We start from the raw sequence: 23,316 nt of genomic DNA, 5'->3' as shown, positions 1-23,316 counted from the left end.
CCACCCACTACAACAGTGGCGACGAGGGTGACCACCCGGCGGAGCCCCCGCCACGAACAGTCGCGTCTCGCTAGCGATGGAAGTCCTGCTGGGTACTGAAAGTAATCGAGTCTACGGAGCATCGGCGGTCATGGCTCTGGCTACGAACCTCGGTACCCCAAGTTTCGACGAAAATCAAGATAAGTGGGATATTTACTTGACTCGAGTGGAGGCATTTTTTGAAGCAAATGATATTAAGACAGATGATAAGAAAAGGGCGCTCTTGGTTTCGACACTGTCAACGAAGACGGTAGGCGTTCTTGCTGGACAGTGCGCCCCCCCCCCCAGAAAGTAAACGCCCTGAGTTACAAGGACGCACTTACCATACTAAATAACCACTATGCGCTGAAGACTAATGAGGTTGCCGCAAGTTACAAGTTCTTTACAAGGGATCAGGCTGCAACCGAATCTGTCCGGGACTATGTTGTTGAGCTACGCAAGCTTGCGGATAATTGTCACTTCGGCACCAGTTTGGACCGTATGTTACGGGACCGCATTGTTTGTGGCATCCGAAATCAGGCGGTGCAGCAGACGCTGCTTGAAAAAACTGAGCTCACAATTGCCCAAGCTGAAACGATTGCCATAGCGGCAGAGACAGCCGCACTGGAAGTAAGCGCCATGACTAGACCTGATAATGAGGCAGCGGTGTGCACTGTGGTGAGTAAATCGCACCGATATCAGACCTTCACCAAAGATAAGCAAAGCGATACTGAGTGCGCACGCTTCGAAAACTACGCTCACGAAGCAAGCGACTGTCCGCACAAAAAGGAGCAGTGTTTTCGCTGTCGGAAGACTGGTCATTTCGCAAGAAAATGCCGCTCCCAGTCGGGGCTCTGGCCTGGTCGTAGGCGCGATGGCGTCGCTAACGCAGTCCATTATGAGAGCGCTGTATCCGAAACGGAGGAAGGCGATATTTCATCAGTTTTCACATTGCAGGAATGACGGGAAAAGAAATCTTTGCTCCAGGCGTTCCGCAGAGTTATCCGCTGGGGTGGCGTGCCCTTGAACATGATTATTGACACGGGATCACCGTTTTCTATCATTCCGCAGGAGGTGTATCTAAAGCACCGTCTGAGTTGGCCACGCTTATCGAAATGCAAACACACGCTCAACTATTACTTGGGCAAGCTACCCATTGTCGGTGAACTGCACCTTGAAGCCCATTTTGCGGGGAAGACTGTACCTGCCACACTGATAGTTACAGGCTGCTCGGGTCCGAGCCTTTGCGGAAGGGACTTAATCTTAGCGTTCTCGCTTTTGCCGTCCGGGTTTCTTGCTACGGTTCAATCGACGTCAGCAGATCCCGACAGCCTCAGGACCGAGTTTCCTGCCCTTTTTGAGCCAGGGGCCACCTTTGAAATTCCACATTCGAGAAGGCGCCCAACCGAAGTTCCACAAGGCGCGATCAATTCCTTATGCTCTTCGTGAAAAAGTGGAAACTGAGCTAGACCGTTTAGTAGAGCAAGGCATATTATCGCCCATAGCACATTCTGAGAGGGCGGCGCCAATCGTACCACTACTGAAGAAAGATGGTTCCCTACGCATCTGCGGTGATTTCAAAACCACAATCAATGCTGCGTGCATAACTGAGCAGTACCCTTACCAAACCTTGAAGACATTTTCGCGTCGCTACGTGGGGGATCATTTTTCACAACACTGGACCTTAATGATGCATATAACCAACTCCCATTGGATGAGGAGGCGAGGAAGTTGGCCGTGATAAACACTCACAAGGGGTTGTTCTGCTATAACCGTCTTCCGTTTGGAGTTGCCTCGGCTCCCGCGATTTTTCAGCAGCGCATGGAAACGGTCCTGGCCGGACTTCCAGCCATGCAGGTGTATTTGGACGATGTATTGATAGCGGAATGTCAAGACGATAATGGCTCAGTGCTTCGGGACGTTTTGCGCAGGCTTCAAGAAAATGGTATCAAGCTTAAGGCCGAAAAATGCCATTTTCGCAAAGACTCAATCGTCTACCTGGGTCATCGCATTGACAAAGACGGCTTGCATCCGCTTGAGAAAAACCCAGCAGCAATACGCGACTCGCCACGGCCTACGAATGTAAGCGAACTGCGCTCGTTTTTGGGTCTGTTGACTAATTATCACCAGTTCTTGCCACACATGTCAATGATGCTGGCGCCGCTGTATCTTTTGCTTGAAAAAGAGCGTAAATGGCACTGGGGAATGGCACAGGAAAATTCATATCTCAAGGCTAAACAAACACTTCTGAGTTCGCCTGTTCTGACGTTTTTCGATCCCAACCAACCAGTGCGTTTGGAATGCGATGCGTCACCTTCGGGTTCAGGTGCCGTAATCTCGCACCGAATTGGAGAATTGGATAAGCCCATTGTCTTCCGTTCACGCAAGTTAACACACGCCGAAAATAATTATTCTCAGCTCGATAAGGAAGCGCTCGCACTGGTATTCGGAGTAACAAAGTTTCGAGACTACCTGCTGGGCCGCGAGCTTATATTGGTCATGGACCACCAACCACTGGTGGGACTTCTACAAGAAGATCGACCTGTGCCCCCAATGGCGTCGGCACGTATTCAGAGATGGGCTCTGTTTCTAAGCCAATATAGCTACCGCATAGAGTACAAGGCCGGCAAGGAAAACGCCAACGCGGACGCACTCAGCCGCTTGCCCGTGCCAATAACAGACGTTTGTCGATCGGGCACCTTACCAGAATACGTGTTGTCTTCAGAGACCCTTGACAGCTCATTCGTGCCAGCGAATGCCATACGGGCGCTGACGAACGGAGATGAAAACCTTAGCGTTGTGCAGCACTTTGTACTGTATGGATGGCCCAAACGCTTGTCACCGTGTCACAATCACCTTCAACCTTATTTTTGCAGAAGACTGGAGCTGTCCAGCGTAGAAGGCCTGCTCTACTGGGGTCATCGCATCGTCGTACCCCGCAAAGCGCGAGTCTCCATGCTCGCTGAGCTACATCGGTCACACCAGAGTGCATCTGCGATGAAAAGACTGGCTCGGACGTTGTTCTGGTGGCCTGGGTTGGATGGTGAGATCGAAAGCCTTGCACGTTCGTGCATCTCATGTGTACAAGCTCAGCCAATGCCCCATCGACAGGTTCCTATCTGTTGGCCAGAAACGGGAACCAAATGGTCAAGGCTTCACGATGATTACGCCGGACCGATAGAGGGACGCATGCTGTTGATAGTCGTCGACTCGCATACTAAATGGATTGAGGCACTTGCCGTCAAGTCGGCGACCACAGAAGTCACAATTGCGCGGCTTCGTCAATTGTTTGCGCGTTTTGGCTTGCCGCAAACAGTTGTATCAGATAACGGGCCTCAATTTGCAAGTCAGCAGTTTTCCCTGTTCATGACTGTCAACAACATAACTCATCTACGTAGTGCGCTGTACCACCCACATTCTAATGGTCTCGCAGACCGTGCGGTCCGCACAATAAAGGATGGCCTTCTTAAGCACTCGATGGTGAACGAAATCGGAACAAAACTAGCGCGAGTGTTCCTAGGCTATCGACGTACACCACTACCGTGCGGCAAGTCTCCTTCAGAGATGCTGTTGAACTACCAAATTCGTTCGCGCTTGGATACTTGCGCCTCTTCTCTGCCTCGAAGTTACTCGCAGCCTCCCATATTCCAGTCCGGCGACCAGGTGTGGGTGCGCAACTTTGGCCAAGGGAAGCGTTGGCGTCCAGGCATCGTCAAGAGCATAGAGGGTTCACGCCTTGTCACGGTCGACACTCCAGATGGCCTAGCCAGACGTCACTTCGACCAAATTTTCCGTCGCGTGCCTGTGTCACCCGTGACCCCAAAAGCGGAGGCTCCCGACTCGCTTTAACCCAGCCCGGACAACAAGAATCGGCCCACGTCAACGCCAGAAGCCCGGTGCAGCCTGGCCACTCCAGAAGCAAGTAGCGCTGCACCTGTTCCTTCGATAACACCTCCAATGTCCCTCCCAGCCGAACAGGCTCTCTCTCCCCCAAGTCCGCCGGTCTTACGGAGGTCTACCCGACAACGAAGAACCGTGCAAAGACTGCAGTTTTAAAAGAAAGGGAGAAGTGATGTGAAGTGCTGTGCCACACGTGTAAAACAGGATTCGTTCTTTTTATGTTACGGCATAGGCAAGCAGCCTATATATCTAGTTCGCTGTCACTGAACTAAAACAGTGTGGTACGTGCTCTTGGATCCTCTCCGTCACTCCGCCACCCGCTACAACAGTCTGGACTGATGAAAGTTGGCAGAAGAGAGCAAGAAGAGCCGAAAGGAGGCAAAGTCAATTCCGTCAGGGCTAGAGTCAAAGGAAGGAGGACGACAGGTTGAGTATCAACAGTGCATGTGATAGTTGATCGACAGGGCAACAATTGGGGATCGGGATTAGTGTCAAATGCAGTAACCACTGCGCACCCATCAGTGAAGGCAAGAAGGCTGGGAGCGAGCACAATCCCTCTAGACGCTATGCGGCCGTAAGGGTGGATGAACACGTCGCCATGTACAATCTCGGTGGAACGAACGGCAATGATTTGTTCTCTAGAGGGTCAAGACAGCACAGAATTCGCGGCTGTTACAAAACGGCTATGCGCATAATTTGTAGAATGGCATTGCTGACTGGTGTCGGTCAGGGAACGGAGACGCTGGCGACAACTGATAAACGCGGAGGCGGATGACGAGAAATGCCAACCCAAAATAAGTTTGTGAGTGCACTTACGTAGCACGGCAAATACTATGTGATGACGGATGCCATCGATGTAGACACGTACTGTGCATTGCGCGATCAGGTATATTCTGGCATTGTTTGCACAACACAAAGGAGCGCCGCAGTATGGCGTGGTCCATTTACGTAGACAGGAGCATAAATCAGCACCAATGATAGAAATGGCCACACAAGTGCCAATAAGAACTCTTACGCGAACACCTTCCACAAACAGTAACAATAGATTCGACGGGTGCTCTGCAGAAATTATAGGCAGTCCGATGGATGCAGCTTCCCCTCCTAAAACTGCAGCTGGAGATTTCAGAGCGGATGTCAGGGGCCTGTGAGGCGGGCCGAAGTAGGGACACTGAGCGACGATGTGGGGAACGTGAGCGGCGTCGAGATGAATGGTAGATGGAAGGCATATCGTCAGAGTGTCGGTGAGACGGCGAAGGGTGCGACGAAGGCGGGTATGCCATCCGCTGGTAAGTCATAGGTACGTGGGCATCTAAGGTAGTCGCAAATAATCAGTAATCGCAGAGGCAATCGATTGCTAAGGTAATCGCAAATAGAATCAGGAACACCTTAGAAACCTGTCAACCAAAGGACCAGGCAGCATTCCGTAAAGGCTACTCAACAATAGAGCATATTCACAATATCAATCAGGTGATAGAGAAATGTGCGGAGTATAACCAACCCTTATATATAGCTTTCATTGATTACGCGAAAGCGTTTGATTCAGTCAAAACCTCAGCAGTCATGGAAGCATTACGGAGCCGTATGTAAAAATACTGAAAGATATCTTTAGCGGCTCCACAGCGACTGCTGTCCTCCATAAATAAAGCAACGAAATCCCAATAAAGAAAGGTGTCAGGCAAGGAGATACGATCTCTCCAATGCTATTCACAGCGTGTTTACAGAAGGTATTCCGAGACCTGGATTGGGAAGAATTGGGGATAAGAGCTAATGGAGAATAGCTTGGTAACTTGCGATTCGCTGATGATATTGCCTTGCTTAGTAACTCAGGGGACCAACTGCAATGCATGCTCACTGGCCTCGAGAGGCAAAGCAGAAGGGTTGGTCTAATTAATCTGCAGAAAACGAAAGTAATTTAAGTCTCGGAAGAGAACAGCAGTTTACGATAGGTAGCGATGCACTGGAACTGGTAAGAAAATACATCTACTTAGGGCAGGTAGTGACCGCGGAACCGGATCATGAGACTGAAATAATCAGATGAATAAAAATGGGCTGGGGTGCGTTTGGCAGGTATTCTCAGATCATGAACACCAGGATGCCATAATACCTCAAGAGAAAAGTGTATAACAGCTGTGTTTGACCAGTACTCACGTACGGGGCAGAAACCTCGAGGCTTACGAAAAGAGCTCTACTTAAATTGAGTACGACGCAACGAGCTATGGAAAGAAAAATGATTGGTGTAACGTTAAGGGATAAGAAAGAGCAGATTGGGTGAGGGAACAAACGCGAGCTAATAATAACGTAGTTGAAATCAAGAAAAAGAAATGGGCATGGGCAGGTTGTGTGATGAGGAGGGAAGATAACCGAGGGTCATTAAGGGTTACGCACTGGATTCCAAGGGAAGGGACGCGTAGCAGGGGGCGGCAGAAAGTTAGGTGGGCGGATGAGATTAAGAAGTTTGCAGGCACAACATGGCCACAATTAGTACGTGACTGGCGTAGTTGAAGAAGTATCGGAGAGGCCTTTGCCCTGCAGTGGGCGTAAGCAGACTGACGATGATGGTAATGAAGATGATGATGATGACGACACGGGCATCGGAGAGTTTTTGAGGAACGTAACCGTGCCTCTGGTCCTGTTGGTGCCGCCGGCAGAACCGGGAAATGTGTCCTCGGTATCCGCAGTAATAACAAAGAGGGCGGGTAGGACGTCATGCAGGGTAGGAAGGTTAAGGACGAACATGCGCCGATACTGAAGCCGCGGATATGTGGGCGGATGGTGTGGAGCCAGGCGTGGTCGTAAGTGGAGACATCGCGGTGATGTCGCCATATGTAGGTACAGTAGGAGCACCGGTAGCGTCAGAACACATCGCATGAGGAGTAGACGCGAGCTCTTCTTTAGTGATTGTGCGCAAGCCGGTCGCAGAAGGGGAAGTGACGGCGCCAGAAGCGCAGGAAGAGCATTGCGCGTGGAGTTCTTTGCGTGTGATAGTATGGATCAAAGTGCCTCAGGAATGCGACCGTCGTACGTATCGGTGTGAACGCGAAGAGATTGCAGTTCCTAAAGGCGTTGGCACATGGTGATGACATCTGGCATACTGGTAGGGGTTGTGTAGCCAGGGCACTGGAGCCAATAGTGTTGATACCCTTGATTACCTGACGGATACGGTCCCTTTCGGACATAGCGGTGTGTACACGCCGGCACAGGGCGAAGACATCTTCAGTGTACGACGTGCACGAATGCCCGGAAAAGTGAACACGCTGGTCAAGCTTCTTTTTCGCGATCTGAGTGTGAATAGCAGGAACATCGAAAATAGCATGAAACTACTGTGTGAAAGTGGTCAGTCAGGGCAGTCGGGCTCATGGTTCAAGAACGAAGTTTTAGGATGCCAGAGAGGTAGAGAGGGGCGTCACGTAGTTTAGGAAAAGTGTCCCACCTGTTGTAGCCACTGACTCGATCGTAGTTGTCGAGCAAGTCTTCAAAGTCTTCGCCGCGTAAGCCAGCGAATACTTGGGGGTCACACTGACGGCTGTTGATAGTCCAGAGGGAAGAATGCTTGGCAGAGACGGCGGCGTTAGTTGTACAGAGTGGGTCGTGACTGGACATTGTAGCACACGGTGGGGTGATGCGACGACCCGAGCGGAGCTCCAAGGAGAAACTGTGTGACTGCTTGGGGAACAAGAAGCATCCTCCACCAATTCTGAGAAACTTCTTTATTCCCGAAGATTCCGCGCTACGACGACAAAGAAGGCGCGGCAGTGATGATGATATGTAACATACGACGATGACATGAATCGATGATGATATCTACAGATGAGGAAGATGAGATGCGAATACTTTGCTCACATTAAACACAATAGTTCGGGTATTTGATGATCTAAAAATATCATGGCTTAAGGTACGCCATCGTTGGTCGGGGCTGATCCCCCGCCTCGCCATAGGTTAAATACAGCAAGCTGCTTCTGTGGTTCTAAAAATAATTAGGCGGTTTCTCAAAAAAAAAAAACATGGTATGATGCCAGAAGCGCAGCGTGAAATTTGTTTTGGCTGGAAGTGCCCAGCACCCGGCCTTCTCTACAATGCCAGCGTGTACGGCGCACGCCGCTCGTCGTATGCTACAGCTTTTCGCGGCGAGGCACGAAAGAGAATTCTCACTGTCTAAGCAGGGCATACGTAATAAAGAAAAGCGTTACTGACGTGGCTAATGCATTCAGGAAGAAAAATCTGGCCCTAGCTGCTTGATTTTCTAGCGTGCAGCCGAAAGCAAGGACCAGCTTTCAAAAAGGGGGTGGGGGGACGCAAATGGAATACTTTGCCTGTCCACTTCTGGCACTGGGGGCCAAGTGCCCCTATTCCCCCCCAGTCGGTAAATACGCTTATGCATCCTCTGTAGCTCCCCCACACAACTGCTCGGTTTCTGTCTTGCATGTCGTGGGTGCCAAGCGCTTGGACCTCGTAGATTGGGGTCGCCATTTGGCGATCATGTTTTCTCGGTCGCATTTCAGCGTCTTCTCGATGGTCGTGGCTTACGATGAAATTTCCGTGATGGGCTTCGGTGGGTTACAAATTATTCCGGCAGACAGCTGTTGCTTCGACGCCCTGATCAGGAAACTAACTCTTTTTTTTGTTCGCTTGTCGTGCTATGCATGGCGAAACGGGTCACCTCTTCAGTGAAGGTGGCGATTTTTTCGTTAGGTAGCTAAGTTCGACGTTTTAGAAGGGCTTCAACCCTTCCTCTCCTTAGGACAGGTCGTAAATGCCTGCAGAAAGCTGCTGCAAACCAGGTCCCATCTCGTTAAGATTGAATCTCGATTCTCAAACCATGTCCGAGCAGGGTCATCCAACACGAAGTAGGCATAGGGCAGCTTTTCCTCGCGGTTCTAATTGTTGAATGTCGCGATTATTTCGTAGGTCTCAAGCCAGGTTTCTGGGCCTTCAGTTCATGGTATACTGAAGGTCGGTGGCTCTTGATGTTGCTGCAGCAGGGAAGGCGTCGTTGGGATTGCGTTGATGTTCTGGTCTGTTCGGGTCAAGTCCGCGTTCCGGGGGCAGGTTTTGTAGCCCGCGGCTTACTCGGTGGTCTGGGGTGACCCTGGTGTTGTCTTTGGGTTGCGTGCTTGGATCACGAAATTGCGGGGGATTTCGGCGCATGAACGCACAAGCGCTTCCACCAGATGTTACGTAGTAGTGACGGTGAAGATCAGAGAACACAGTAGGAATACTGTGAATTACGAAACAAACTTTTTATTGGGAGAACCTGTGCCAACAAAGGCAAGTGACCCTCAAAGCACAGCGATAGCGGCAAACACAGCTGGTGATCTTGAAAATCTGATCAGTGCTTCAAGTGCGTCGGCTTTTCTATATCACAAGTGGAACATTCCAGTGCGATTGCAGGTGCCCGCATGGTTTCCAGAAAGAACTACAGAAATCGTGTCGCGCATGCAATCTGATTATACATGGTTCGGCGAGGACATACACAACAGAGAGAATCGACGATACCATTCGCGTAAGTTCCAAATCAAGCATGTGTGTCTTTCACTGAGCGATAAAGTTTACCGTTTGTTCTTTAGAAGAATTTGTTAGACTAGTTGGTGCATATTAGCCAGCGAAGAATTTCGAACTGCCCGAACAAACGATCCCAGAGAGAGCGGTGAACGGCGGAGCAAACAAGGACTGCGCCTGTCCTTGTTTATTCTCCCTGTGATCGTTCGTGGAATTATAAAAATGTTTGCTACCATTTCTTATCCGGCGAAAAGCAATCACCGGAGAAAGATAAACACGTACACTTGTCAATATCACCATTCCTGCTTTACGTGTCCGTAAATCTAAGTTACTGGCAGTCATTGCATTTGATTCCATTGGAATGCGGCCACCATGGAGGGAGTTGAACACGTGACATCTTGTTCAGCAAGAGAGCGCCATAATAAATGAGCCACCAGAATTGGATCTAGTCAGGCCTTGGTATTTCTTATACAAAGCGCATTTATTCCCTCTGTAGCGCTTGTGGCTGCTCCATATGGCACAAACAGAAGCCATAAATAAACCTGGCGCCTGCGCAGCGCATCATTCTAGAAGACGGGCCGTGCCACAGCACACACCGCAGCCTTTACATGACTAGTTATTACCTTCAGTTCTACTTACATAAAAATTACACATGCCTGTGCTTATAGAATATAACAAATGACAGTATATAATGCCGGTGAAATTAGCTGAAAATCAGAGATGGTTTTTTTGGCGTGAATACTAACATACTTTCAATGTTTTGCGATTTTCAAATTCTTCCGCATAAATCAAGAATAATAATACGCAAGAGTGACTAAATACGCTTTTACGGCGCGTTTGGTATGTAGAGAAGTAGGCGCCGAAAAAGATCTGGGAATAATTTCGCAGAAACAACACACGTTAAAAGATTTCCAGAAATGACAATTTTTAGCCTCTTGTTCAAAATTCAAGTTTGTCAGTTTTTGTTCGTGGTTTCTCTGTGTGCGGCCATTTGAGTGCACTATATTCTCTTTAAAGAACGTCTGTAATGTAGGCATAAAGAGTATAAGAGCGTTGCATATTGTATTTGTTTTATTAGCCTCCCGAATTGACAACTTCGTGCATCGCAATAGCCGCATTTTCCAGCTTTTTTTTCCGGACGAAATAGAGGGGTGCGCTAAAAGTTAAGCTCGGTTTAATTTTGGTATGAAATTTAACAATTTAATAAAATAGAAATAGTCGGTACCTGCCTTCACTCTGCTAATCCGATCACACCCTTGAAGCTCAAGAGCACGGAATAGTGGGCGAGTTGGTTGACCGTGAGCGCTTGAACGTGATCTCCTGCAACCTAGAATTAAATGAAAACATATGAAAACAAGTTAAACTGGACAACCTATTGAGAATGTGAGTTTCAAATGATTCCGTGGAATTAAGATCCCTGGGCACTGGGAAAAATTGAAGAATGATCTGATGCTGACAAAAATAGAGCTCACCATCTGGGCAAAGCTTGTGATTGCGACCCTCATCGAGGGAGCATGAATGGAAAAATTACTGCTACGATGACTCGATTAGAATTGAGTCTTCTGCTTGGAGATATTAGATTTTTTTGCGTATGAAAATATAACGTTGAAGTGTAACTTTAAAATCTAAATCTACAAAAGTATATCTTGAAACAAAAATTAAATTTTTTGATTTCGTTTATTCTCTCAAACCTACGAGAAGCACACCATAGACATTCAGCGATCAGAGAATTTGAAAGGTGACCAGAAGGTCAGATGTGTAGTGCGTCACGAATAATCAGTGAGTGAGCCGATGGGCTGCAGTTATTTGTCTATTTGTTTCATCATACTCATTTGTGTCTATCCGCTGGCATTGCAGCTGACTCCGTGTGCAGGCATGCTTCCTGTTGTGGCAGTGCATGGTGGGGCCGGGAAGGTCTCTTCGCCCATTCTTGAAGAAAAGATGGTTGCCCTGCGTGCTGCAGTGGATGCGGGATACGCACTGCTTCAGCATGGAGGCACTTCCGTTGATGCAGTCGAAGCAGCCGTCCGGGTTATGGAGGACCACCCTGCTTTCAATGCTGGTGAGGCTGGCTCATTTGATCTTTTTTGACGGACTTGTATGCACTGAGTGTCACAGTTTTGTTTTCAGTTTCCATCCATTTAGGGGTGCCCCCCTACGGCGACGCCAAAATCTTGCGAATCTGCCGACAACACAGGCCAAAGGCACTTTAGGCGAAGCCCTGTTGTGTAGTGGATAGCGTCGGTTCCTTGAGGCGTAGCCATTGTCTACAGTTGACAAGCCTATTGGCAGTGCTTTGTCAACACTTGTAGCACTGAGCTTGCTCTAGCTTGCACTGGGGAGGGGACGCTTGAAGAGCATATTTCCAGCATGTTGTGGGATCTGTAAAGCCATGTGGCTATGTGCATTGGGAAAGAAGCGGTCTTACAACCAAAGGCTGCTGCATTTGCACCAGCCCAAGGACTCAAATACAGACATCTGGTCTCTATGAACGGCTATCCTATCAATTTAGACCATGGTTATTGCAAACTATTAGGTGTCAAGCGCAAGAGCACTGACTTTTGGGCTAGTTGGTTACGCATAGCAGATCACGGTGAAGTGCGCACAAACAAGGACAAAACAAGGAGCCGACAACACAAGTATAGCGACCTGGTGAATACAAAACCAAATCGAATCCAGTGCACTAAGCTTGATTAGTTTTATTTGAGGTTGTGAGGCACACACTATTTCATGTCTGGGTCGAGTCCCAGTTATGCAGACATCAGTGGCGCTGACCTGGTTGGGTTCAGTACTAAAACGTAGAGCTTCGTATGACCCAGCGAAGCAAGACGTTCATATTGTTTCGAAGAGGAAGCCTGGCAGAGATTCGGAGCCTCTTTAGAAAGCAGGTCATGAGCGATAATCTTTGAAAATATGCCGGGATCGGACACTGCGCAACTGATCGCACAGGAGGTGGCTGCAGACGAGGACGGAGCGTCCAATACAGAGATGGCGGTATCGTCGATCAATTCATGGGATCACTGCTCACGACAAGCAAATAGAACGGAAGTGTTGAAAACAGCAACAGTGGTTCGGGCAGTACACATCATCATCATCATCATCATCAGCCTGGTTACGCCCACTGCAGGGCAAAGGCCTCTCCCATATTTCTCCAACAACCCCGGTCATGTACTAATTGTGGCCACGCCGTCACTGCAAACTTCTTAATCGCATCCGCCCACCTAACTTTCTGCCGCCCCCTGCTACGCTTCCCTTCCCTTGGGATCCAGACCGTAACCCTTAATGACCATCGGTTATCTTCCCTCCTCATTACATGTCCTGCCCATGCCCATTTCTTTTTCTTGATTTCAACTAAGATGTCATTAACTCGCGTTTGTTCGCTGACCCAATCTGCTCTTTTCTTATGCCGTAAAGTTACACCTATCATTCTTCTTTCCATAGCTCGTTGCGTCGTCCTCAATTTGAGTAGAACTCTTTTCGTAAGCCTCCAGGTTTCTGCCCCGTAGGTGAGTACTGGTAAGACACAGCTATTATATACTTTTCTCTTGAGGGATAATGGTAACCTGCTGTTCATGATCTGAGAATTCCTGCCAAACGCATCCCAGCCCATTCTTATTCTCCTGATTATTTCCGTCTCGTGATCCGGATCCGCCGTCACTACCTGCACCAAGTAGGTGTATTCCCTTACGACTTCCAGTGCATCGCTGCCTATTGTAAATTGCTGTTCTCTTCCGAGACTGTTAAACATTACTTTAGTTTTCTGCAGATTAATTTTTAGGCCCACTCTTCTGCTTTGCCTCTCCAGGTCAGTGAGCATGCATTGCAATTGGTCCCCTGAGTTACTAAGCAAGGCAATATCATCAGCGAATCGCAAGTTACTAAGGTACTCTCCATTAACTTTTATCCCCAATTCTTCCCAATCCAGGTCTCTGAATACCTCCTGTAAACATGCTGTGAATAGCATTGGAGAGATCGTATCTCCCTGCCTGACGCCTTTCTTTATTGGGATTTTGTTGCTTGCTTTATGGAGGACTACGGTGGCTGTGGAGCCGCTATAGATATCTTTCAGTATTTTTACATACGGCTCGTCTACACCCTGATTCCGTAATGCCTCCATAACTGCTGAGGTTTCTACAGAATCAAACGCTTTCTCGTAATCAATGAAAGCTATATATAAGGGTTGGTTATATTCCGCAGATTTCTCTATCACCTCATTGATAGTGTGAATATGATCTATTGTTGAGTAGCCTTTACGGAATCCTGCCTGGTCCTTTGCTTGACAGAAGTCTAAGGTGTTCCTGATTCTATTAGCGATTACCTTAGTAAATAGTTTGTAGGCAACGGACAGTAAGCTGATCGGTCTATAAATTTTCAAGTCTTTGGCGTCTCCTTTCTTATGAATTAGGATTATGTTAGCGTTCTTCCAAGATTCCGGTACGCTGGAGGTCATGAGGCATTGCGTATACAGGGTGGCCAGTTTCTCTAGAACAATCTGTCCACCATCCTTCAACAAATCTGCTGTTACCTGATCCTCCCCAGCTGCCTTCCCCCTTTGCATATCTCCCAAGGCTTTCTGTACTTCTTCCGGCGTTACCTTCGGGATTTCGAATTCCTCTAGACTATTTTCCCTTCCATTATCGTCGTGAGTGCCACTGGTACTGTATAAATCTCTATAGAACTCCTCAGCCACTTGAACTATCTCATCCATATTAGTAATGATATTGCCGGCTTTGTCTCTTAACGCATACATCTGATTCTTGCCGATTCCTAGTTTCTTCTTCACTGTTTTTAGGCATCCTCCGCTCCTGAGAGCACGTTCAATTCTATCCATATTATACTTCCTTATGTCAGCTGTCTTACGCCTGTTGATTAACTTCGAAAGTTCTGCTAGTTCTATTCTAGCTGTAGGGTTAGAGGCTTTCATACATTGGCGTTTCGTGATCAGATCTTTCGTCTCCTGCGATAGTTTGCTGGTATCCTGCCTAATGGAGTTACCACCGACTTCCATTGCACACTCCTTAATGATGCCTACAAGATTGTCGTTCATTGTTTCAACACTAAGGTCCTCTTCCTGAGTTAAAGCTGAATACCTGTTCTGTAGCTTGATCTGGAATTGTTCTATTTTCCCTCTTACCGCTAACTCATTAATCGGCTTCTTATGTACTAGTTTCTTCCGTTTCCTCCTCAGGTCTAGGCTAATTCGAGTTCTTACCATCCTGTGGTCACTGCAGCGCACTCTGCCGAGCACGTCCACATCTTGTATGATGCCAGGGTTAGCGCAGAGTATGAAGTCTATTTCATTTCTAGTCTCGCCGTTCGGGCTCCTTCACGTCCACTTTCGGCTATCCCGCTTGCGGAAGAAGGTATTCATTATCCTCATATTATTCTGTTCCGCAAACTCTACTAATAACTCTCCCCTGCTATTCCTAGCGCCTATGCCATATTCCCCCACTGCCTTGTCTCCAGCCTGCTTCTTGCCTACCTTGGCATTAAAGTCGCCCATTAGTATAGTGTATTTGGTTTTCACTCTACCCATCGCCGATTCCACGTCTTCATAGAAGCTTTCGACTTCCTGTTCATCATGACTGGATGTAGGGGCGTACACATGCCGTACATGCAGTACACATGCCAAGCATAATTGGCGTTTCTTGGTGACGGTTAACGAACCACGGCGCCATGTGGTCTTACCGTCCGTCGCGTGCAAGTTCGGCTAGGCTTGCGGCTGGACATAGTGAAAACCATGAGGGACCATAGGAGCGCATGTATCGTTGACAGATGGGTGCAGAGCCCCAGGACACATGGCTTCCAGCTCACGGTGCACAATCTTCGTCAGCAGTTCTCAAGGCTGCATCTGCTGCTGCCATGCAGGAGAGTCTTGTAGGTCTTCACAAGACGATCTTACAGCCTTATTCGGAAGGCGTGCAAATGACTGGTAGATACGACGGCTCTTCACCTGCTCGAAACGCTTGCCCTCCATGATAACGTCATTAAAGAGTTGTCGGAATGCACATAGCAAAACACGAACAATCACGCGAAAGTGGTGTTAAGTTACGACAAGGTAAGAATTAACGGCAAGCTACTCAGGTGGGATGATACACTCAACAAGGCAGTCCTCTTGAATGGCAAGTGACCAGGTGCCGTAAACACAACGAACAACACATCAAAGTGAGAACAAAACAATAAATCATTGAGTATGCCCGTGCCTCCACGAGAGCTCACTATGCTATGTGCTTATGCTAGGAGTATAAGGAGTATAGGAGTATAACCTAGAGAACCAGAAAGTTTACTCTTGGCCGTTCGTCCGGATGTAACACTCCTAACCGAAACGTGGCTAAGCCAAAACATCTCGAATGCAGACATACTACCAAGCTCTCACATAATGGTCAGGAGGGACGTAGCTCAAGAGGGGGTGGCATAGCAATTATCTTAAAAATGCAATTGACTTCACTATTATTCCTCATGCGACGAGTGTTCAAATGGCGTGGATTCTTGTTCATTTGTGTGAATGCAACCTTCTAGTCGGTGTAGTCAACAGGCCTCCTAGCGTTGACGTTTCGATGCTTCAGTCATGGAATGAATTTCTACAAGTAAACACCAAACGCTACAAGATTGTCATGTGCGGTGACTTCCATCTGCCCACAATAAACTGGGAACAACTGTGCTCACTACCGCCTTGCGCGCAGTCTGAAATGTTGCTTGAAATTGCGTACTGCTTTAACCTCACACAGCTTGTGCAGATACCGACACGTGTCCATTCCAGTTCCAGCACAACACTTGATCTTGCTTTTGTTTCTCAAGCCATTCATGAAAAGAGCCCTTCCGTGGATGTTTTACCTGGAATATCCGATCACAATATTATTCTCTTCACATGCAACTTTGCTATAGCAAGATCGCATGAACCTATAAAAGAATTCTTAGATTTCAATAACGCCAAAGAAGAAAGCATTCTCGATTACTCAGAACAAGATTTTGACATTTTTTTTGCCAAAAACAAATACAAAGTTCCCTAGGTGTCACTGAGCTGTGACAACACTTTAAGATCGCCGTGCATGAATGCGTCATAAAATACGTATCTAACAAGTGAAAAAAAGATCAACCGAAAAAGCCCATGGATTACTCGTAAAATCCCGCACTTAAAGCGTCGATTAAAACTATTATCAGGCTATCGGTCAAGCCACTCTGTCCTGGCGTCCCTCCGAGGAAATCTTAGATCCGAATTAAAATTAAGTCAATACCATTTCTTTAATGTCAGAATGAAAAGCTGTCTAAAAAACAACCCAAGTAAGCTTTGGATGCATATATCGAAGCGGAACAGCCTTGTAAGCAAGATAACATTGAATGATGCTGACGTTACCGACACTCAACGCACTGCGGAAGTTTCTAACACGTTTTTTGTAGGTATTTTTACGTGAAACGACCCAGCAAGACGATGCTCACTGCGTTGGTCGCGAGCTTCCAGATCTTGTCATATCTGAGGAAGGCATATTCTCGTCACTCCTAAACTTAGATCCCAAAAACATCTGCAGGTCCTGGCGACATGCTGTAGGGTTTTTGTTCATAGGGAAGAACTTGGGAGGAACTAGGCGTACATGATTTATTTAAAAATTTACGTTAATACAAGAGATACATTAGACAGTCTAGCGTGACTCCCAAATGGAGCACGGAAGACGAAGCACACAGCACACGAGCACAAAGCTCCAAGCACACTGCGTCTTGCGTATGAACACACAGCTCACGAGCACACCGTAGCAGCCGGCAAACTGCTGCTTATAAACGCTCTGTCATCCCTAGATCCCTAGGTGAGGGAAAAACGTTCGACCAGAGTCATCGTAGCCGCGCCGCGTATGAGTGAAAGGGCGGAGGAGCTGCGACGCAGCGGCGACGTTGACGCTGTGCCGCTGCGCGAAGTCTCCCGCTAGTGTGAGCGCGCCTTTACACAAACACTTCCGCACAGGTTTCACTGCCCCCATCGAGGTGAGACGGTCTTCGCAGAACTGGGTCTTGCGTCTTGAAAGGCGCGTGCGACGGTGCCGCCAAATACATTCCCTCGGGAGCTCCCCCGCTCCCCAAAGACCGGGTTGGTGGAGGCGAGTTCACTAACAAAGCCTGGTTCGTCGACCTCGTCTCGGCATTCCGGCGACGAAGAGCTGCCGACTCGGCGCATTATCCTCCTCACACAGTCGGTTGCCGCCGCAGACATCGTGACGCCAAGAGGCTGCGGAACGACGCCTTGTCGTCCTGTCAACGCAAGTCGACAGAGTAGACCTAGTGGCGCCGTTCGGCTGGAGACGGACGGTCGGTTCCTAGAAAACGGCAACCCTGCTGCTGCAGCTGGCTGAGAAAACTTTGCATAGCGGCACCTCTGCAGGTCGTTCTGAACAATGCCTAATGCTTTTCTTAATCGGTTCGCCTTATGGTCCGCGAAATAACTGTTCATAATATTTAACCCAAGTTTAAACAAAGGGGATCTACCTAATCAAGGTTTGGGTGCGGACTAGTTGATATTCTATGGTATCAATCGTCAATTACAGTGCATACATAGATGAGGGACAAAAAAGGACGACGACGCTTGTCTTCGTCGTCCTTTTTTGTCCCTCGTCTATGTATGCGCTGTAATTGACGATTGATCTACCTAATGACTGGAAAGTCGCCAAAGTAGTCGCCGTCCACGAAAAGGGACGCAAGCTTAATGCAGAAAATTACAGGCCCATCTCTCTACTCTGCACCTCTTCTAAGGTAATGGAACACTTTACTTGTAAACATTTATGTGCCTTTTTAGAAAATAATGATTTCTTTAGGAAGAGTGAACATGAATTCAGGCGGGGTTTTTCGACCGCCCTTACTTCATACGACTAACGAAATACTGGCAATCATGGACCGAGGTGGGCAGGTGGATAATCTTTTTTTTAGATTTCGAGAAAGCCTTCGATCGGGTTTCACACACACAAAAAAATGATGATACAGCTAAACGGCATCATACGCAGCGAACAAATTTTGCGCTGGCTTGATTCGTACTTGACGCATCGAGCACGATTTGTCAGCATAGGTGCTTCGAATTCATCGCTCGCCTCTGTACTTTCGGCGGTTCCACAGGGCTCGGTTTTAGGGCCACTTTTTCTTATTTACCCAAATGACCCGGCTTTCAAATTTTCCGTGCGGTGCCGCTTTTTCACGCACGACTGTATTGTTTATATGAGCATTCAATCTGTGGGTGATAAATCTAGCTTAACCGACTACCTAATAGCAATACACGACTGGTGTATCCAATGGCATATTTATTTATTGGTACCTCAAATACCCCATTTGGGGTTTTATGTGAGGGGTGGGCATATTTAGATAATATTATCAATTAATGCCTTGAACGATGAAAGACTGGAGTGGTGAACCACTTCAGCAGGTAGTGATTGCAGTCTTTCGCTGTCTGAACGAAGAAAGAGTTAAGATGAGCGGAGGTGCGAGCTGGTGGGGGATAAACAACCTTTGAATGGCCATGACGGGATGAAGTGCGATGCGCAGGCGTGATGTCGGTCTGATGAAGTAGTGAGTTATAAAATTTGTAAAAGAATTATAACATGACTCTAAACGTCTCGAAATGCGCGCACATGGTTATTACACGTAAAGAAATCTGCTAATTTGCACCTACAAGATAAATAATATGGATATTAAACAAGTGGAGGAATTCACATATCTTGGAATTGCAATTCATTCTAAGATACGCTATAACGCTCATGTTCGCTATGTTTCCTCGGCAGCAACGAGAAAGTTATGGTTATTAAAGCACCGTTTAAAAGACTGCACTAGTGCTACCAAAACAATCGTATATAAGACAGTTATTAGGCCAATACTCGAGTATGCAGATATTGTCTGGGAGCCTCATAAAAAGGCTGGTATAGATATTATTGAAAGAGTACAAAAAAAGCTCTTAGATTTATCTGCAATGCTCATGATTGGCGCATTTCAGTCACGATTTAAGATTGCGGTCTGGGCTCCAGACATCCTGGAGACTCGTCACGACAGGACCGTCTACAAACAATGTCTACAAACATAGTTAACAACCACAATAAAATGAGATTTGACAACTACATGCCATTTAATAAATCGCAACTGACCAGGGGTAAGCACAATCAAACAACATTATTGCCGCATGCTAGAACAAACGCATATCTTTCTTCCTTCCTGCCTAAAACAATTCGCGAATGAAGCGCCCTTCCGCAAAACGGGGTTGATTAAGCCACTCCCGATTCCTTCTTATCTGCAGTACAGACGTACATGTAATGTCATGCCTTCATTGTTTCCTTTAGCTTGTGTTACATATTCTGATGTCCCTTTTATTACGCTTATCCTATTGGCAGCAAATGGGATGGCGTCATCCTATTTCTTTTTACTTGTGTATTAGAATATGTTTGCCTTGCCTATTAGGCTGTCTTTTTTGGTTTTGTTTGTTTGTTCCCTTGAGGAAAGAGAGTTTGTAATCACGTGATGTTTGCAGGACTCCTGCCCGGGCTTCCAAATGGAAGGCGGCAGTATTGTGAAATAAATAAGCTAATTAATCGAAGTACAGGTCTTACAAATCGGTAGATCTAGGCGTCATCGGCGATGCGTTTTAGGACACGCCCAACTTTTTCAGATTCGGGCATTTCAACGTCGGCTCTGCGGCCAGCATGTCTTGCATCTAGGCTATGTAACCCTCGGTGGACGTCTAAGCTCGTGATGCCAACTCTTGGCGATGACCTTCCGACCCAACGGTTTTCTGAAGAGATCTTGCAGCTTCTGCTTGCACCCACTCACGGACTTCTGTTTCGTAATTTTGAAACCATACTGGTGGTGTTCCCGCCAAGTAAGCAATTATGTTCACGAGCATCGCTGTTGGATCCCATTTTTGCGACTGAATACCCACTCATACGTCTCCAGCCAGTCGTCGACGTTGGCGCTATCGGTGCCCCAGCACGTCCCCGTATGACACGAGTGCGTGAGTACGAGAGTCGACGCAGTCGATGCGGGCGTTGCCGAACCAGGCACTGTCTCCTGCAACACCGGTGAAGAACCAATGTGGCGGCCACTGCGAAGCTCTGTTCTGAGTCGTTACCCTGCACCTTCACCAAATGTCACGAAGAGGGAGATCGGCGCACAAACATATTGTTGCGCCCACAAAAGGCGTTACTTTGAAGCCGGGTAGAGTTAGCAGCGATGGCCTGGATCAGCTGAGCGCCTGGCGAGATTCAGCCAGCCAGCCACACGTCGTCTTCCTCGTTCACCACCCTCCGGTGCCCCCGCATACTTTTTGTTGAGGCGTGAACCCACTATGCTCCTAAGAGTGTCACATTCGTGAATCCACTACACACCTAAGAACGTAACATTTCCCTCCGCGCAGACGAAGCCCGCCGGGCAAGTCAAACAGGCTGTCGAGAAATAAAGGGCTTTAAACGGGCGACATGCGAAAGTTCAGTCTTTGCTGACCGTCGGCCATTTGATGTGAGACGTGCTATGCGGTAGGTGAATTCGCTGATGCGCTCCGTAATAACATAGGGGCCAACATACTGGGCCAGCAGTTTTTCACATAGTCCACGTTTCCTGGTTGGTTTCCAGAGCAACACTAAATCACCAGGGTCATATATCACGTGTCGTCGTCGGCGGTCGCAGCGCGCCTTCGAGCGGTCTTGTGAAACAAGAGTGCGTAAAGAAGCAAGTCGTCGGGCTTCTTCAGCAAGACAGACTGTCTCTGATATACAAAGATTATCGTGGCTGGAAAACGGGAAGATACTGTCCAGGGTATAACGAGGCGGACGAGCGTAAAGAAGAAAGAAGGGACTGTAGCCCGTAACTTCATGCTTTGAGGTGTTAAATGCGTACGTAATGAAAGGTAGCACGCTGTCCCAGTTCTTATGATCTGACTCGACATACATGGACAGCATGTTAGTAAGAGTTCTGTTCGTGCGTTCCGTAAGGCCATTTGTTTGGGGATGATACGGGGTGGAATGTCGAAACCTTGAAGCACATAGACGAAGCATCTCTTCGACCACGTCTGCAGTGAACTGCCGCCCACGATCGCTGATGATGACTCTGGGAGGTCCATGTCGGAGAATGACAAAACGCAGCAGAAAAATGCACACTTCGGTTGCAGTAGCCGATGGTATTGCAGCTGTCTCACAGTAGCGTGTCAAGTGATCGGCACACACGATAATCCAGCGATTCCCATTGAATGAACGCGGAAAAGGACCGAGGAGGTCGATACCAACTTGCTCAAAGGGAGTGCTGGGGGGTGGCACTGGATGGAGTTGACCAGGAGGAGCACTCGTCGGACGCTTATAACGTTGACACTCGCTGCAGCTGGACACATACTGGGCGGTCGTCTGGCGCATTTTAGGCCAGTAGAACCTTTCTTGAAGGCGGTAGAGAGTTCGCGCAGAACCCAAATGTCCAGATGTTGGATCGTCATGCATAGCGCGCAAGACGGAGACACGGAGACTCTCCGGGACCACCAGAAGATATCGTGGGCCTGTAGTAGAATAGTTCTTTTTGTAAAGAATCCCATCACGAACACAGAAACGAGTGGATGGTGCTGACTGCCTTGCAGTAATGAGCAGTGGTTATAAAGTTCTGTCTTTTTGTTGCTCGACCTTGAAGGTATTTATATCAGGAAATCCCGGCTCCGGTGATGCAATATAGCAGTCGAAATTGTCCGCGTCGCAGTCCGTCGTTGGAAGCGGCATGCGCGAGAGGCAGTCAGCGTCGGCGTGTCGGCGGCCGCTTTTATAAGAAACGGTAAAGTTAAATTCCTGTAAACGGAGTGTCCAACGCGGAAGCCGGCCCGACGGATCACGGAGATTAACCAGCCAGCAGAGAGAATGATGGTCTGTCACCACAGTGAAGGGGCGCCCCTACAGGTACGACCGGAAGCGCTGTACTGCGAAAATAACTGCAAGACATTCTTGCTCTGTAACGGTTTAGTTACGCTCGGACTTACTTAAAGAACGACTCGCATAGGCGACGACGTGTTCTTTGGTGTCGACGCGTTGAATAAGGACAGCGCCGATGCCAATACCGCTAGCGTCCGTATGAACTTCTGTGGGAGCCGCATGGTCGAAGTGTCGGAGAATGGGGTGAGACGTCAGACGAGACTTCAGCTCACGAAAACTAGCTTCACATTCAGGAGTCCATTCAAAGGGAACGCCCTTCTGGAGGAGGCATGTCAGCGGATACGCGATGTTGGCAAATCCACGAATAAACCGGCGGAAGTACGAGCAAAGCCCTAGGAAACGGCGTAGCTCTTTTACATGGCGAGGTTGCTTGAAGGCTTCCACTGTAGCAGTCTTCGCTGGATCAGGTCGTATAACGTCCTTATCCACTAGGTGTCCCAGAACGAGTGTTTGGCGCTCTCCAAAATGGCACTTCTTCGAGTTGATGACCAAACCCGCTTTGTCCAAGCAGTTTAGCACAAGATCGAGACGTGCGTTGTGCTCACTGAACTTGCGCCCGAAAATCACTACATCATCTAGATAGCACATGCATACTTCCCACTTCAAACCACGCAGGATGTTGTCCATGAAGCGCTCGAAAGTTGCAGGCGCATTACAGAGCCCGAACGGCATCACATTAAATTCAAAAAGTCCATCTGGTGTTACAAATGCCGTTTTCTCCTTGTCTGCCTCGCGCATAGGAATCTGCCAGTACCCCGACCTCAAGTCAACAGACGAAAAGTAAGACGCTGATGAGAGGCAGTCGATAGCATCATCAATACGCGGAAGAAGATATACGTCCTTTTTAGTGATGGTGTTGAGGCGACGGTAGTCAACACAAAATCGCCATGAACCATCTTTCTTTCTAACCAGGATCACTGGCGCTGCCCACGGACTACAGGATTCTTGGATTACATTCTTATTTAGCATTTCGTGGTCTTGTTCA

At 48.1% G+C, this 23,316-nt stretch overlaps 1 protein-coding gene across 4 annotated transcripts in view; it reads left to right on the top strand.

Annotated features, from left to right (window-relative positions):
* The window catches only part of LOC139048167 (isoaspartyl peptidase/L-asparaginase), a 470,184-nt gene that overhangs the window by 206,947 nt on the left and 239,921 nt on the right, over positions 1-23,316 (top strand). For all 4 annotated transcript variants that reach the window (XM_070522723.1, XM_070522725.1, XM_070522722.1 and 1 more), the window contains exon 2: positions 11,272-11,476. In XM_070522723.1, coding sequence (XP_070378824.1) covers positions 11,290-11,476 — 187 coding nt within the window. In that variant the 5' untranslated portion in view covers positions 11,272-11,289. The remainder of the gene's footprint in view (positions 1-11,271; positions 11,477-23,316) is intronic.

This window comes from Dermacentor albipictus, chromosome 7 (assembly GCF_038994185.2).
Source record: "Dermacentor albipictus isolate Rhodes 1998 colony chromosome 7, USDA_Dalb.pri_finalv2, whole genome shotgun sequence".
In the NCBI taxonomy this organism is placed as follows: Eukaryota; Metazoa; Arthropoda; class Arachnida; order Ixodida; family Ixodidae; genus Dermacentor; species Dermacentor albipictus.
The sequence above is the reverse complement of the archived record's forward strand: the minus strand, read 5'-3'. Positions and strand labels throughout refer to the sequence as shown.